Source organism: Panthera tigris, chromosome A3, assembly GCF_018350195.1.
Source record: "Panthera tigris isolate Pti1 chromosome A3, P.tigris_Pti1_mat1.1, whole genome shotgun sequence".
Taxonomy (NCBI): Eukaryota; Metazoa; Chordata; class Mammalia; order Carnivora; family Felidae; genus Panthera; species Panthera tigris.
The window spans coordinates 99233579-99249549 of NC_056662.1; the positions used below are offsets into that span (position 1 = coordinate 99233579).

The 15971-nt window shown below is 50.7% G+C and overlaps 1 protein-coding gene across 6 annotated transcripts; it reads right to left on the bottom strand.

Moving 5' to 3' along the window:
• Positions 1-296: 296 nt before the first annotated feature.
• On the bottom strand, positions 297-15299 carry CAPG (capping actin protein, gelsolin like). 6 transcript variants are annotated; one of them, XM_007082282.2, is made up of 10 exons: positions 15244-15299; positions 6053-6088; positions 5702-5874; positions 5452-5606; positions 5079-5246; positions 3751-3900; positions 3342-3434; positions 2762-2894; positions 1031-1119; positions 297-475 (listed from the first exon to the last, which is right to left on the bottom strand). In XM_007082282.2, exons 2-10 carry the CDS (start codon positions 6073-6075, stop codon positions 410-412), a joined length of 1050 nt encoding a protein of 349 aa, XP_007082344.2. In that variant the 5' UTR covers positions 6076-6088; positions 15244-15299; the 3' UTR covers positions 297-409. The 6 variants fall into 6 exon arrangements, with proteins under 6 accessions (XP_007082344.2, XP_015393088.2, XP_007082348.2 ...); XM_015537602.2 differs by lacking the exon at positions 15244-15299 and adding an exon at positions 14995-15054; XM_007082286.3 differs by lacking the exon at positions 15244-15299 and adding an exon at positions 15009-15041.
• Positions 15300-15971: the final 672 nt, after the last annotated feature.

Sequence of the window (15971 nt, forward strand, 5' to 3'; positions counted from 1 at the left end):
GAAAGACTGGCTTGAAGAGAAATGTATCCCAAGCCCGTTGCCACAACCTTGTCCCAGTGGGGAATGCGTGACTGAACTGAACCCTTGGCTGAAAGCTATCCTGAGGCCTGGTGCTGTGCCGCTTCTCTACTGGGTTCACAGCACTACCTGCCCAGAGGGAATCCTGGCCCCTCTGCCTCAATCATGCAAAGTCAGAGGGTAGGGGGATCGTCACTGGGTCGGTCTTCCTCTGCCCCAGTGTGTGGGTAAGCCCTGGTGGACGGGTGAGGAGTGAGAATTAGCTGACAGCAGAGAGCTGGGGAGGTACTTGTCTCCTTTATTGAACGTCCTCACGGGCACCTCAGCACTGACCAGGCAGCCAGAGCAGGAGAAAGCGGGTAGGAGGCCAGGGGCAGGGAGATGCCCACTCTCATTTCCAGTCCTTGAAGAATTGCTTGAAGATGGGACTCTCGCGGCCCTGGGGCAGAATCTCCACCTGCAGGAAGAACAGGGGAGAAGGATAGCCCACAAGGTTCCACCCTGGCCTCCACCAGGCAAGGACAAAGCCACGGAGGTGGGTGCTGGGCCCCAGCCCTGAGTCCACATTGGTCTCCGGGCCAGGAATACTTCTCCAGGTAAGCCAAGAGATGAGAAAGAAGATTACGGGGACATGAGCTGAGAGAACATCGCCTCAAGAACTCGTGTGTGCAGTTTGATAGACGCACTAGTCACAGATGAGCCTTCGGAAAGACTCATGGAGTCCTATTGCTGGCGCAACAGGGGGTGTACGGGCCAGGGACAAGGCCCAGAGGAGACACACAAGCTCTGCGAAGGCACACCCGCTCTCTGGGCTGCCAGGGAGGGGCTGCCCAGCATCCTCTTGCTTTTAAATGTTGAAGGATTAAGAGGGGCTTTCCCACTGGATGGTAGGGAGGTCAGACTGCTCCTGACTGTGCTCGAGGATTTCCTGCCCTCTTCCCCCAGTCTTTGGGGCAAGAGGCCACGAGAAGAGTCCCAGGAGGGGGAGTTGGGGCACAAGGCGCCTCCTCACCTGAGTGTTGGGGGCATAGCGCATGCGAGAGATGAAGTCCTCTGCCACCTGGAGAGCTGCCTGCCGCTCCTTCTCGTTAGCTTTTCGCCCTGGATCAATAGGAAGGGGATTTTTTGTTTTTTAAGAGCAGGGATTCTCTCTAGTTCACATCCCATTTTCTCAAGGAAATTTAAGGGGAGGTCCATAGAACAGCCAGCCACTTTTTAAATAAACGGACCAGGAGGGTTGCAAGACCCTGAGGAGGTCTTTGGAGCCGTGAGGTCAACCTCTTGAGACTTTTCTCAACCCAGCAGCTCCAAGTGATATGAAAGCTGCTCTTTCCGCCTCCTCTAATCAAAACCTTCTGCTCGGACCGGGGGCCCACAGATATTCAGAGAGAGAGCTAGGGTTCCCGTGGCATGAGACCCTAAATCTAGAGCCCCGCCCCAGGACACCTCACCTCTGGAGCCTATCAACTGTACCGCTGACAAGTATCAACAAGTATCAAGCCTTTTGTGTAAAACTAAATAGGACAAAGGGTGTGATTTATTAGTCTTCCTCCCACAATGCCAGATAGCCGACCTCAGCCTAATGGTACGTAGGCCATTAGGTAGGCCACCAAAGACCTTATAAAAAGGAAGAGCATCCAGTTATCCATTTCCTCCTGTGGGCAGTTCCTTTAATGCAAGCTATACTCCAGCTTAAGGCAAAGTACTTCTCTTCTTGGCTCCCAGCGTTCTTATTTGTTTGTTTGTTTTCTTCTCCGGTTTCTCTTTCCAGAATGGTTCGGTTCTTTGCTTGGGGTTAAATTCCCTTCCGTGGGTATCTGGGAACCTCTCATGCCTGGAACTGGTCCCATGGGAAAGGGACCCCATGGCAGCCCCAGTGCACAATCTCCACCCATCCCCGCCCAACTCGTAGAAAGCCGCCATGCTGTCGGCCGCTCTGGCCCTTCCCCGAAGCAGGAGTATTACTGGCTAGTAGCAGCTATCCTTGGAACACCTTATCCTTCCTCATCTTCCTTCCTAGGGCCGGGGGTTTCTCTTGGCTTCAGTTGTCCCCACAAATATCTATTGAGCAAATGCTATTTAGTCACGATACTAGAGATGATACGGTTCCTGCTTTCGGGAAACGTATAATCTGGTCAGGGAGGTAAGACACGCTCAAGAAAAGGCAAGCATGGAGAAGTAAAGAGGCCCCCAGGGTCACTCAGAGGCTCCGAGTTTTGTTTCAACATTTTCAGAGTTAAACCAAGTGGACAAGTTTACACACAACAGTGTTTCTATCCCCAGCCAATACAATCTCTTGGAAAAACAAGTTCTACTAGTTCATTTCCCAGTGCATAAAGTGGGATTTAATTTACCTAAAATCTCTCTGTCGCACCCCATGGGCAGAATGGCAAGATTGGGATCCCAGCAGCCCTCAAGGGCCTAGGAGTGTTCTAGAACAGTGGTCCTCAAAATGTGCTCCTGGACCAGCAGCAAGGCCTGGGAACCGGTTAGATATCCAAACTCGGGGTGGAGGCGGGTAGCCATCTGTTTTAAGAGGCCCTCCAGTGATTCTAAAGCATGCTTGAGTTTCAGAACCATTGCCTGGAATTTAGGGGGGCCGAGAACAGCACAGAGAAAGCCCTCAGGGCCTCCCTGGGCTGGTTTTGAAAGCAGTCAGGCAGGCCGAGCCCTCCAACGGGAAGCGTGCCCAGCTCAGAGCAGCTGCAGCGGTGTTGGGCTAGCATGGAGAAGCCACACGTACCCTTCCAAATGTAGATCTTGCCACAGAGCCCATTGTCCAGCACGAAGCAGTCATCAGACAGCAGCAGATCGAGGGCAAAGGGACTGGAGTCGGCCACCTTGGTCAGGTTCATCTGTCCAGTGGCGTCGGAGACCTGGGGGAGGATGGGCAGTGCCAGATCCCACCCCCTGCTCCCAACACACAGCCTTAAGCTCCACCCCTGCACCACGGCCCCAGCCTGAGGACTCGGGGCAGATAGCACTGACGGGCAAATCGTAGGCACCCCACCCCTCACATCACCCTCAATCACTGTAGCACCGAGGCCCCGCCTCCACTTAGGTGGATTCCAAATTACAAATGAATGCAAAGAATCCGAAAAAGTAAAGCTCAGCTTTGGTTTCACACCTCCTTCTCCAACAATGGGCCACAAGTGAAGTGGCTTTTATCTCCTCAGGAGGGCCAGACATCTGTCCATTTCCCATCCTCACCTCACACCAAGCCCTGAATAAACCACCATGCTGCCAGGCTCAACCTTCCCGGGGCTTTCTCTTCTCCCTGCAGCAGCCCCTGCCTGGGCACAGCTCAGGCCCACAGTGCCCACCTTATACAGAGCCGCGGCCTGGGCGTTTGTCCGGTCAGCTGTCAGGTCTTCCTCAGGGTTCCCCTCCTTCAGAGCAGGCTTGGGACCCAGGACCTACAGGGGCCAGGGCAGGCCAGGTTTCCAGGGATTCCTGGGCACCTGCCCCAAACCTTCCCAACCCATCATGCCCAAGGCCACCACCTCTGGCAGGGGACTAACTGCCTCCTGCACAAGGACACCCGGCAGAGGTGAGTGAGGCCACTGGTCCATCCGCCCAGAGGGATACATTACTCTGAGTCACACGAGGGCACCCAGTGAGCTAGCCACAGCCCTAAGCAGTACCCCAGACCGCCCACCCCTACCCCTGCCATCCTCTACTGACCACCCTCCTCACTGCTTCTCCCGGCTGCCCACCCTAATGTCCCCCGACCTGGATCATCTCAGCAGGCTCTTCCCCATCAGTGACAATCTCCACCTGGGCCTTGCCCTGTCGTTCACTGTCCCTGATGGCCAGGGCAAGGTCTCGTGCCTTATTGCGCTCCAGGATGTTGGATTTTCCACCACACCAGGCGAAGATGTTCTGGAGGGAAGTACAGAGGCTCAGCTGCTTGCATCCATCCTGTTGACTGGATGGGGGGGGAGGGGGGGGTGCTGGGGGGTGGGGAGTGGTTCCTGATGAACTGCCCCCTGAAGCGACACTCTTGGCAAGAGTAATTCTCCGCCCAGCCCCCATTCCTTCCTGATTTATGTTTCTCCACATTGCTTATCCGCATATACTTAAAGGTCTTTATCTCGTTTGTAATCTAGCTCCCCTGGCTAGAAAGTAAGCTTCATTAGGGCATGGGTGTTTTGTTTTGTTTTGCTTTGTTCACTGCTGCATGCCCAGGACTAAAACAGAGACTGGCATGTATTTAGGCAGAAAATAAGTATTGAATGAACGAATGAATGAATGAGTGAATGGGTCAATGCCATCTTTGAGCCCAGTGTCTCACACTGCTACCTGCACCCTGCTGAGCTGGTCCCCTCCCTCTAGCTCACGGCTGCCGACACTCCTAACTGCTTCTGGGTTGGCTTCCTGCCTCAAACCTTCAGCACAAGATGTGGTCCAGACTCCTCAGACAGTCTCCTGACCTATGTCTCAGGCAACTTAACAATTTTCGCTCCCATTGCGCCTGTCCCCACTCAGGGTTTCAGTCAAGCTAGACCCTTCCCTGCTGTCAGCATGCCTGCACCTTCCCCCACCTCAATGCCTCAGCCTCAGCTCACCTGTCCTTTCACCTCAAAAGGTATTTCCCCGTCCGTAAAGGTCTAGTCAAATGGCACCTTCCTGGGACAAGGGCTTCAGCTCAAGCTAGAGGGACGTCTCCCTGCCCCAAACTCCCTCAGCACATGCCCCTGCCTCTCTTAGAGCCCTCATCACATCCTACCGTACAAGTGACAAGCCTGTCTCGGCAGCCTCCCAAGGGCAGACAATTCGTAGTCCCCACGCTGGCTCAGGGTGGGCATCACAGACTCGCTGAGTGAACAACATTAACGAATGGTGTGGCTGGCAGCTAACTCAGAACTACAAAGGCTCCACGAGAAGAAGAGAGTAGCTTCCAGTGTTAGACACCATGGCTGGATGGCAGAGGGAAGTTTCTGTCCTTTGGAATATAAGATGTTTGCTAATGGCCGGAGCTGCTGCTCCCCTTCTCCCCGGCCTCCTGGTCCCTGCCCCCTTATGCCGATACAGTGCTCAGCCCCACCCCGCCTGCCCACCTGGCCCAAGTCCAGGATGAAGCAGTCCCCGGTGTTGAAGCTGTCCCAGCTCAGCGGCCGCTCGGTGGCACGGATGTTCTTCTTCCCCTTCACCTGGTACAGTTTCTTGATGGCAGCTGGAGTGGCCCCCAGAGAGGTCTTGTGAAACGCTGACTCCACTCCACCTTCCTGCAGCCCAGATGGGACGACCTGAGAGCACTGACAGGAGGCCCGCAGCCCGCCGCACCCACTCCCGGCAGGAGATGGGCAGATAGGTGGGGGAGGACCCAGGCTGGAGGGCACCTGGGCTTTTTTGCAGGGTGAGAACCGGCTGGAAGGAGGAGGGGCTCTGAGAGGAGCCACAGGGTAAGGGTGCTGGGAGGCGGGCTCTGACCTGGTACTTGAGGCCACGCGGGAAGTAGCTCATGAAGAGGTCGGACTCATTGCCCTGCACCTCTCGGTGCTGCACGGGTCGCTCCCCGAGCAGGGTGTTGAGATGCACGGCTAACACGGCACAGGCCCCCTGCTCATCCCGGGATGACTGCTGGCCTGGGGTGGGTGGGAAGTGGCAGAGCCAGGCCCATGAGACCCATGCCCGACTCCGGGCCAGGCCACACCCCCAACTCGTCCCCCAGCTCCCTTACCTATCCACAGGTGCAGGTGGGAGAGCTCCTCCGGGCCGTTGTGCAGCACTAGGTAGGAGTCCCCCGAGAAGAAGATGCCCTGATTCTCACGTGCCACCGGCACTGGCTTCAACTTCTCCACCCGCCATACGTGCAGGCCAGGATCCTGCACCGAGGCTGGGAACGGAGAGCCGCTGCAGGAGGGAAGAGGGTTGGCAGTGCTGGCCAGGGCCCATGAGGAGTGGACCCAAGCAGAGAGAGCTGGGCAGACCTGGGTGGGCCAAGGGGCTGTGGTGTGGGGGTGAGGGGAGCTGTGAGGAGCCCTTGGGGGCGAAGCAGGGGAGCGATGAGAGGGGAGGGGGCACAGCCTACCTCTGGGGGAGGTGCGTATACATGCTGTTTCCGGTTCTGAAAAGACAGAAGAAGCCATTATGATTACAAATGTTATGACAACCACCCTTCACATTGGTCTGGGGGGGCATTCCAGGTGTCACATACAATCATATACATTAACTACTTCATCTCCAATAGCACAAGAGGAGATTACCCTGGCTCCATTATGCAGGCAAAGAAACTGAGGCTTAGAAAGTCTGAAGTTCAAAGTCACAAAGCTTATGAATGGCTAATGAAAACTAGGTCTCTGGGGCATCCGGGTGGCTCAGTCAGTTGAGCATCTGACTCTTGATTTCAGCTCAGGTCAAGATCCCAAGGTCATGGGATCGAGCCCTGAGTCGAGCTCTGCATGGAGCGTGGAGCCTGCTTGGGATTCTGTCTCTCTCTCTCTCTCTCTTCCTCTGCCCTGCTCCCCTGCTCACGCACTCACACTCTCTTTCTCTCTGTCTTTAAAAAACGAAAACAAAAAACTAGGCCTCTGACTCCTGGGCCACTGGCCAGTGTCTTCCCCTTGCTGTGACCTCTCAGCCATGCCTCTCTTCTGCTTCCAGCCCCTAACTCTGGGTGTTGCATGAGGCGACATACGGCTCTCTAAGCAATTACTGCTTATATTAGAAAAGTCTAAAATCAATAACTTAAGTTATAGAAACACCATAGAAACACCAAAGAAGGAAAAGCAAATTAAACACGAAATAATCAGAAGACAGTAAATAATAAAAGTAAGAGCAGAAATTAATAGAAATAAAAAAGAGAGAAAGTCAATGAAGCTGGTTTTTGGGAAAAAAATCAATAATATTGATCAACCTTTAGACAAATTAGGAAGATGACACAAATTTACAATTCGTAAATAAGAGAGGTAACCCACTGCAGATTCTACAAATTTAAAAGGATAAAGAGAATATTACAAAAACTTATGCCAATATATTCAACAACATACATGAAATGGGCAAATTCCTTAAAGGATACAAATTATGAAAGTTCACTCATGAAAAAATAGATGACCTGAATAGTTCTAATATATATTAAAGAAGTTGCATTTGTACTCAAGCCACCTGTCCCCACACCCCCCAATTCCAGTCCTGGTACATTCTACCAACAATTTAAGGAAGACGTAATACCAATTCTACACAAACTTTTGCAGAAAATAGGAGAGATACTTCCCAGTTCATCCTATGCCACCAACATTAACCTGATATAACAAACCAGATAAATATGTTATAAAAGAAAAGACTAGACCAATGTCCTTCATGAACATAGACATAAAAAATACTAACAAAATACGGGGCACCTGGGTGGCTCAGTCAGTTGAGCAGCCAACTTCAGCTCAGGTCATGATCTCACCATTTGTGAGTTCAAGCCCCACGTTGGGCTCTGTGCTGACAGCTCAGAGCCTGGATCCTGCTTGGGATTCTTTCTCCTGCTCTCTCTGCCCCTCCCCCACTCACGCTCTGTCTCTCAATACTGAATAAAAGTTTAAAAAAAATTTTTTTTAAATATATTAACAAAATTTTAGCATATGGGGGCACCTGGGTGGCTCAGTCTGCTTAGCAGACAACTTCGGCCCAGGTCATGATCTCAAGGTTTGTGAGTTTGGGCCCCACATCAGGCTCTGTGCTAACAGCTCAGAGCTTCGAGGCTGCTTCAGAGTCTGTGTCTCCCTCTCTCTCTGCCCCTCCCCCACTCTCTCTCTCTCTTTCTCTCTCTCTCTCTCTGAAAAATAAACATTAAAAAAATTTACAAAAAAATTTTTAGCATATGCAAATCCATAATATATAAAAAGTATAAGTCACCATGATTAAATGGGGTTTATCCCCAGAATGCAAAGTTGGCTTAACATCTGAAAATCAACGGTGCCTGAGTGGCTCAGTCAGTTAAGCATCCAACCTTGGCTGGGGTCATGATCTCCTGGTTCAAGAGTGCGAGCTGCACCCGCTCCCCCCCCCCCCATCATCCCCGTCAGGCTCTGCACTGGTGCTGAGCCTGCTTGGGATTCTCTCCCTTCCTCTCTTACTACCCTTTCCCCACATTCTCTCTCTCTCTCAAAATAAATACATAAACTTAAAAAAAGTTTTGTTTAAAAGTTTAAAAAATAAAAAATAATAAAATTAAATACGATTTTTAAAAATCTGAAAATCAATATAATTCACCTTATTAATTATATATATATGAAAAAAAACCTCTAAAAACCTGATATACAAAGGAAGCCATTTTAGATTTCTCTTTTTTTTATGTCTATTTGTTTATTTTGAAAGAGAGAAAGAAGGCAAGCAGGGGAGGGTCAGAGAGAGGGAGAGAGAGAATCCCAAGCAGGCTCTACACTCAGCACAGAGCCAGCCACAGGGCTCGAACCCATGAAACCATGAAATCATGACCTGAGCCAAAAACAAGTCAGATACTTACTTAACTGACTCAGCCACCCGGTGAGCCCCAGAACCATGAGTTTTAATGTTAAGGAATGCAGGAAGTAGGAGAATTGATTGATATCATAAGGGCAAGATGGCTTCCTTTATTTTTTTTTTTTTTTTTTTAATGTTTATTTTTGAGAGAGAGAGAGATAGAGACAGAGTGTCAGCAGGAGAGGGGCAGAGAGAGAGGGAGACACAGAATCTGAAGCAGGCTCCAGGCTCTGAGCTGTCAGCACAGAGCCGGACACAGGGCTCAAACCCACAGACCACAAGATCATGACCTGAGCTAAAGTCAGACGCCTAAACAACTGAGCCACCCAGGTGCCCCAAGAGGGTTTCCTTTAGGCTACTCATTTATAAGGCAGGTGTACAGTGTATGGGTGAGCCATAAATCAGACCTTTGGGTTTTGTTTTGTTTTTTTGTTTACTTTTCTTTTTTAATTTCAAATTTCTATTTAAATGCTAGTTAGTTACCATATGGTAAAATTGACTTCAGGAGTAGAATTTAGTGATTCATTACTTACAAAGAACACCCAATGCTCATCACAAGTACCCTCCTTAATACCCATCACCCATTTATACCATCCCTCTGCCCCACCTCCCCTCCAGCAACCCTGATTTTGTTCTCTATAGTTAAGAGTCTCTTACGGTTTGCTGCTCTCCCTCTCTCTCTTCCCCTTCCCCTATGTTCATCTGTTTTGTTTATTAAATTTCACATATGAGTGAAATCATACAATATTTGTCTTTCTCTGACTTATTTCACTTACAGGTTTTTGGTTTAAACAAAGTTTACGTACAGTCATGCTGACTTAGAAAGAAATCTGGGGGCATCTGGGTGGCTGAGTCGGTCACTCAACCGGCTGACTCACTCGGGATTCTGTGTCTCCCTCTCTCTCTGACCCTCCCCCACTCACTGTCTCTGTCTCTCCCAAAATAAACTTAAAAAAAATAATTATCTGAAAAAAACCTCATGGTTCCTGCCTATATGTTAATCTCTAATCTCTTGAGCTTTTGCAAGATATAGAAAAGTATATAATCCTGTAAAAACTGTTCATTCTCTGGAGCACTTTCTTCCCTGTGAAGAGTGTCTCCAGGGTAGCTGTCCAGCTGTCCTAACTTGAGCTGAAATAAAACTCTCTTTCTTTCTTTTAGAGATTCTAAAAGGTTTGTTCATTTTGTATTGACAATATGTACATGTATATATGTATGTATATGTATATACATATGTATGTATACATATGTATGTTGCATTGACAATATATACGTGTGTGTGCATGTATATAACCATCTCAATAGATTCAGAAAAAGCATTTACTAAAATTTGACATCAATTCCTGACTTAAAAACCAAAACCGGGGCACCTGGGTGGCTCAGTCAGTTAAGCCTCCAACTTCGACTCAGGTCATGATCTTATAGTTTGTGAGTTTGAGCCCCGCGTTGGGCTCTGTGCTGACAGCTCAGAGCCTGGAGCCTGCTTCAGATTCTGTGTCTCCTTCTCTCTCTCTCCCCCTCCTCAACTCGTGCTCTGTCTCTCTCTCTCTCTCTCTCTCTCTCTCTCAGAAGTAAATAAACATTTAAAAAATTTTTTAAAAAAAGCTGTTGGAAGCAGTACAAAGGCTAAAAACATATTTAAAAAACAAAACAAAACAAAACAAAACAAAAAAACTTTCACCAAACTAGGAATAAAAAGGAACTTCCTCAACCTGATAAAAGGCACCTACCAAAAACAAACACAGAAACACAAAATCTTTCTAGAGCTAACACTTAGTTCCTTCCCTAATTCTCAACTCTCCCTGGGGAATCCCACCCATTCCCAGGCATCAACTCTCACTTCTGTATGCCCAGCTTCCCCTCAAATGCTTCTCTGCAAGGGCCAAGTGCAGGCCATTCCAAGATGGGCCACTTTGGTATGAACACTATTTTTGAGTTAAAAGCAACCAAAACACAACCAATTCAGGAAAAGTGGTTTATCTCTCCCTTATCTGCCTGCTTACACCAGGAAGAGAGCCTTTAACAGATTTTTCTTGACCTAAGAAACTTACCAACATCATAGGGTGACCTTGGTTTTCCAAGCATCTCCCTTCACCTTCCTGCTAATGGTCTTTCTCCCCTTTGTATCCTTAAACTCTACCCCTCTCCTTAGTTCCTCAGTCTTGTTGCTCCCCTGTGTTTGGAATTTCCATGTCTGTGTGGATTCCCCCATATGTACACTATTAAATTTGATTTTCTCCTGTTAATATGTCTCATGTCCATATGATTCTAAGTCCAGCTAGAAGGACCTTGAGGGGCAGAGGAAATTTCTCTTCCCCAACCCCTAAACATCATGTTTCTTCTATAGGTTCAATGAGAGCAACCTTTTTTGGACAGCTTACCCAGGAAAAAAAAGAATGGTAAAGGCAAACACTTACAAAATACATTTTTTTAATTCGGCAAATGCAGTAACCTCAGCTCCACTCACTGTCTCTTTCCTATATTCCCATTACTAGTGAGTTTCTTTTTCTTTTTTTTTTTTTTTTTTTTTTTTTTGGCTTAAAATGCACAGCCCACGGGGCGCCTGGGTGGCTCAGTCGGTTGAGCGTCCGACTTCGGCTCAGGTCATGATCTCGCGGTCTGTGAGTTCGAGCCCCGCATCAGGCTCTGTGCTGACGGCTCAGAGCCTGGAGCCTGCTTCGGATTCTGTGTCTCCCTCTCTCTCTGACCCTCCCCCGCTCATGCTCTGTCTCTCTCTCTCTGTCAAAAATAAGTAAAACATTAAAAAAATAATTAAAATGCACAGCCCACACTACCAACCACTGCAACACAATTCACACTGTGCACGTGAACAGCACTTTTGTAAGGTGAGCCTCTGTGACACAGGGTAAGGGCCTGGGGGATTTCAAGGAGGAGGCAAACTGGCACCATAGGGAGATTCTTAGGGCCCAAGGAAGCGGGAAGGGCCAAGAGCCCTCTTTAGAGGGGGTTGAGTCTGAGTGGAAAACAGAACAGAAACAGGAGCAGTGGTAATGGATGTAAGATGCCAGGTGAATCATGACTTCTTTTCCATTCCTAACTAACAACATTGCTGGAGGCGTTTTTTCAGAACCGCACTTTCCCAAAGCAGAAGACAGTGAGGGGGTAGGTAGTTTGGGGAAGGAACCCTTAATGTTTCTCCATTCACAGGTCACATGCCATGCCCACATCCCCTACAGCAGGCTGCTCAGCCTGTGACTCAGGTCCGAAGCAGGGAAGCAGCTGCCCTACCCCCACGCACCACGCCCCAGCCAGTGGAGAGAGCTGGGGAACAGAGATGGTGTGACAGACAAGACAAGAGGGTCAACTGTTAGCTTTACTATTTTTCCTTCTGTGCTACCGATCTGAGAGCTCAGGCCATAACTCAAAAGCAGGTAGCCCATGGGCGGGACTACAGGCCTCCCAGAGCCACTGCAGGGTTTTGACGAAAGGGGCTTGGCCGCCTGCTTCTTCATCACCCTGGCAGCCTGTTCAAGTTACCCTGGGATCCTATAAAAACACAGATGCTCCAGTTCCAGGCCTGGAGATTTTGATTCCACAGGTGTGGAGAGGGGCCTGTGCATCTGCATTTTGAACATATGTTCCAGGTGATTCTGTGCTGCCACTTAACTGTCCAGAAAGGCATCTCACCCCTGCCCGTATGTTAGAATCATCAAGCTCAAAAAAATCCCAATGTCCGGGCCACACACCAGACAAGTTAAAATCAGACTCTCTGGGATGCAGCCTGGACATCGTGTTTGAGAAGTCCCAGGTGACTCACTCAGGGCTGAAACTCCTGCTGTCCCATCGGATCCCTGCCCCCCTGGCTCCCGGCTCTCCCAGGTAAGGGGCCCCCTGACACGAGGCCTTCTCACTCCTCTCCCTTCCAGCCGCTCTGCCCAAGGCCACAGCTCCTTGAGCTTTCTCAGTAGCACATCCACCCCTCGTCCATCAACGCCACACCACCCTCCAGGCCCGTACCAAACCCCAGCTGTCCAAGGAGCCTTCCAGGACATTCGGTAGCCTCAGCCTTCTGGGACTTCTCCCAGCAGCCCCCTCACTCAGGAGCGTGTACTTCAGTCTCTGTTTGCAGGTGTCTTATAGCTTCACGCCTCAGCCAGAGCAGCAGACTTGCCTGACCCTCCTGCATTCCTCAAGTGGCCCACGACAGGGTCTATTCAATTCCACACAAAGTCTACCCTGGGAACGTGGCACTGGGCACAATGAGGGTGGTGAGAATGGTAGGGGCACAGAAATGAGGAAGAACCATCCATGTCTCATGGTCTAACTGGAGGGGGCAGGCAAGGAGGGAGCCGTCACACCCAGCAGGGCCACAGGCAAACTTTCTCTAGGTGGAGAATGTCACAGAATCATAGATGTCAGCATCAGAAGGAGCCTAAATGCTCTGCATCTGCCTCCCAACACATGCCCATAGACACACAGTGCAAGAATCCCTTCTATGGCATCCCTCACCATCCTCCTCTTGAACACTTCTGGTAATGGGGAACTCACCACCTCACAAGGCAGCCTCCTCCATATATACCTTTTAGGTTAAAACCTTTGCTTCCTCCCATTTTGCCATAGTGCACTAAGTTATGGATCTGCCAGCCTCCCCCACTAGACTATAAAGGCCTTTTGGGCAGAGACTGTATTTTGCCTCTCTAGCTGGAACCTGAAGGGGAGTAAAATATACCGCCCCAAAATAAGCCTCTTTGGCCCGATGATTATATTTTAAACTAGCTAGTTTTCTTTCTTTCTTTTTCTTTTAAAATGACTATTTTTAAGAAGCTGCAGATACAGGTGAAGTTCTGAAAACCAAGTAGAAGTTGCCCTATGTAGGAGATGTTTACATTTATAAGGAAATCTCCATAGGTGAGGGTATCTCCCCACTAGATCAGGAAGGGAGACCCTGGTGGCCAGCCCTCACTGGCCTACGAGGGTCCCAGCCAACAAGTCCCAGGGGCCGACTTTCCCTCACCCACTTCGCCACTTTCACCTTTCCGCAGCTCTCCTTCCTCCCGCTTCTGCTTTTCAGGCTCCAGTGCCTCCCTGCCTGCCCCACCCAGCTTCTCACTTATCAAAGGAGAAAGCAGCCGTGTAAACCTGCATAACAATCTTGCCCTTGTTTACCACGCCCTTCCCGGTAACCTCCCGTAACAGACCCCCAGCATCTCTTGTCTTTAGCAGAGATGGTTATTTAAGGTGATGGCTTCATTTCAGGGAGTTTTCCTGGGTCTCTCCCAAGTATTCAAGAGGTATATACATTATTAAACTTTTGGCTTTCTCCTATTAATCTGTCTTATATCAATTCAATAGACTGGCCAAACTCCTTAGACGGGAAGAAGGGAAAACTTTCCCACTGCTGCAAGCCCCACCCTGTGCCTGGCACCCTGCAGGCGCTCAGAGGGGGTGCATCAGAGGCACAGGACCTGTGGGGGCTCACTAGAGCAGCTGGAGCCAGAGAGAGAGAAAGAGAGAGAGAGAGAGAGAGAGAGAGAGAGAGAGAGAGAGATTTCACAGGCTGGGACAGGCTGCAGCCCCGGAGGCAGAAAGCAGAGGCTGGGGAATCCAGTGAGACGGTCAAGGGGCCAGGGGTTGGGCAGGATGCACACGGAGCATCCACAACCCGGACTTAGGAAAGGACTTGCCTTTGAGGACACCCTGGGGGACCTGCGGGGGCGAGGTGTCACCATGATGCGTACTTTTAAGGCAATGCTTGACAACTGTCAGAGCGACAGCAGTCCCCCGGTGATCTCTCTGCCCTCCTCAGACGCTGACTCTGTTGATCGCTACAGGTCCCTTCACCTCACAGTCCATTTGCCCCTAGTTATAAAATGAAACAGCCCCTACCCCTCTCCCCAAGAGAAGGTAGAAGGGTGAGTGTCAACTCTAGAAATGGCAACAAGTCTTTCCAGCCTGGGATGGGGCATTCAGGAAAGGAGCTGGGTCCAGAGGCCTCGCCCGGGGACTCCTTGGCCAGTGCTCTTTCCCCTGACACCAAGTGGGATCCCTCCTCCACCTTCCCCTCCCTTCTTCTCCCCTTCCCCTACCCCAGGCCAAGGACCAGACCCCAGCAAAAGTCTTGCTGAATTTGCAAAACAGTGCGCTGTGCTACAGTTTGAATTCCTGCTGGGAAGGAAGTCCTGCCCTCCCCCTCCCCCCACCACTGCAGTCCACCAGTCTACGGTCGGGCCAGCCCTGTCTTAGGGACAGGCATCCTCAAATCTGGCAGGAGGTCGGGCACCACCTCTCCCACCAGCCCGGACACGCCTGACCCTGGAGTTGTTTGTCTGTATCCCGAGCCCAACCCGCCTTCCTCCGGGGCAGCCGTGGGGCTCCAGACAGACAATACATGTACCTGGAGCCTGGCACAAAGCTGCCAGGAAAGCGGGCTGGGGGACCAGAAGTCCTGGACAAAGCGGCTTCCAGAAATGCGAGTCTCTGTTTCCAGACCCTGGCGGCCAGCCCTCACCCCTCTAAGAGGGTCCCAGCTAGCAAGTCCCAGGGGCCCACTCTCCCTCCAGCCACCTTGCCACTTTCACCTTTCCGCAGCTCTCCTTCCTCCCTCTTCTGCTTTTCAGGCTCTTCTGCCTCCCGCCCCGCCTCACCCAGCTTCTCACTTCACGAGGTCCCCTCCCTGGCTGCCCCGCCCACATGCTCCCCGCCCCCCCCCCTTCTGCCCCCACCCTGCAGACCCTTGTCCCCTCCCTCGCGGGGGACAGTGCTGAGGGGCTGGCCTCTCTGCACGGAGAGCCCCGGGAAAACTACCACACTCACCAGCCTCCGGCATTCGTGTCTGCCTGCCCCCGGCCTCTGTGGGTTAGTCACATTTCCTGGGTGGGGTCACTGCCTCTGCAGGACTTTTTCCTCCTCCCCCAGACTTGTCTTTCTCCTTGCCCAGAAAGCATCCATTTGATTTGGTTGGTTTTTTTTTTTAAGCTCACTAATGAGGGAGTGTCTGGGGTCTAGGAAACATTCTTTGCTGTGTCCTGCAGGCCAAATACCTCTCGAGTCTACCTTGGGTCGTTCTTCTTGTTCACCAGATGTTTACTGACACAGTCTGGGCACTGGGCGCTCTGAGGGTCAGCCATAAAATGAAGGGTGGTTTGGGGCGCCTGGTTGGCTCACTCGGTACAGCATGTGACTCATGATCTTGGGATTGTGAGTTCGAGCCCCACATTGAGCATAGAGCCTACTTTAAAAAATGAAAAACATAAAAAGAAGGGTGGTTCTGGCTCAACCCAGGGGCATCTTGCCTACATCACATCATAGGACCCTAGAGCTAGTCTTGTCCAGCTTGCTCGCACACTTTCTAAAGGAGGATACCGAGGCCCTGAGAGCACAGGTGGCTTGCACAGGGATGGGACTCAGGTCACATAGGAACGGGAAGTAGGGGCAGTATAAGGGAAGCTTCCATTTCCTTCTGAATCCTTGTAGAGGCATGAAGCAGAGTCTGTGTGTGCCCCAGGAGAAGGTGGGCACCCAGTTAGCCACACTTGTGCTCC

Excerpts from the sequence above, each read along its gene's own strand:
- CAPG (XM_007082282.2), bottom strand. The coding sequence starts at position 6,075 with ATGTATACGCACCTCCCCCAGAG. Across the intron at positions 5,607-5,701 it reads CCACCTGCACCTGTGGATAG|GCCAGCAGTCATCCCGGGAT; the intron begins GTAAGGGAGCTG and ends CACCCACCCCAG. Across the intron at positions 1,120-2,761 it reads CAAGATCTACATTTGGAAGG|GGCGAAAAGCTAACGAGAAG; the intron begins GTACGTGTGGCT and ends CTATTGATCCAG.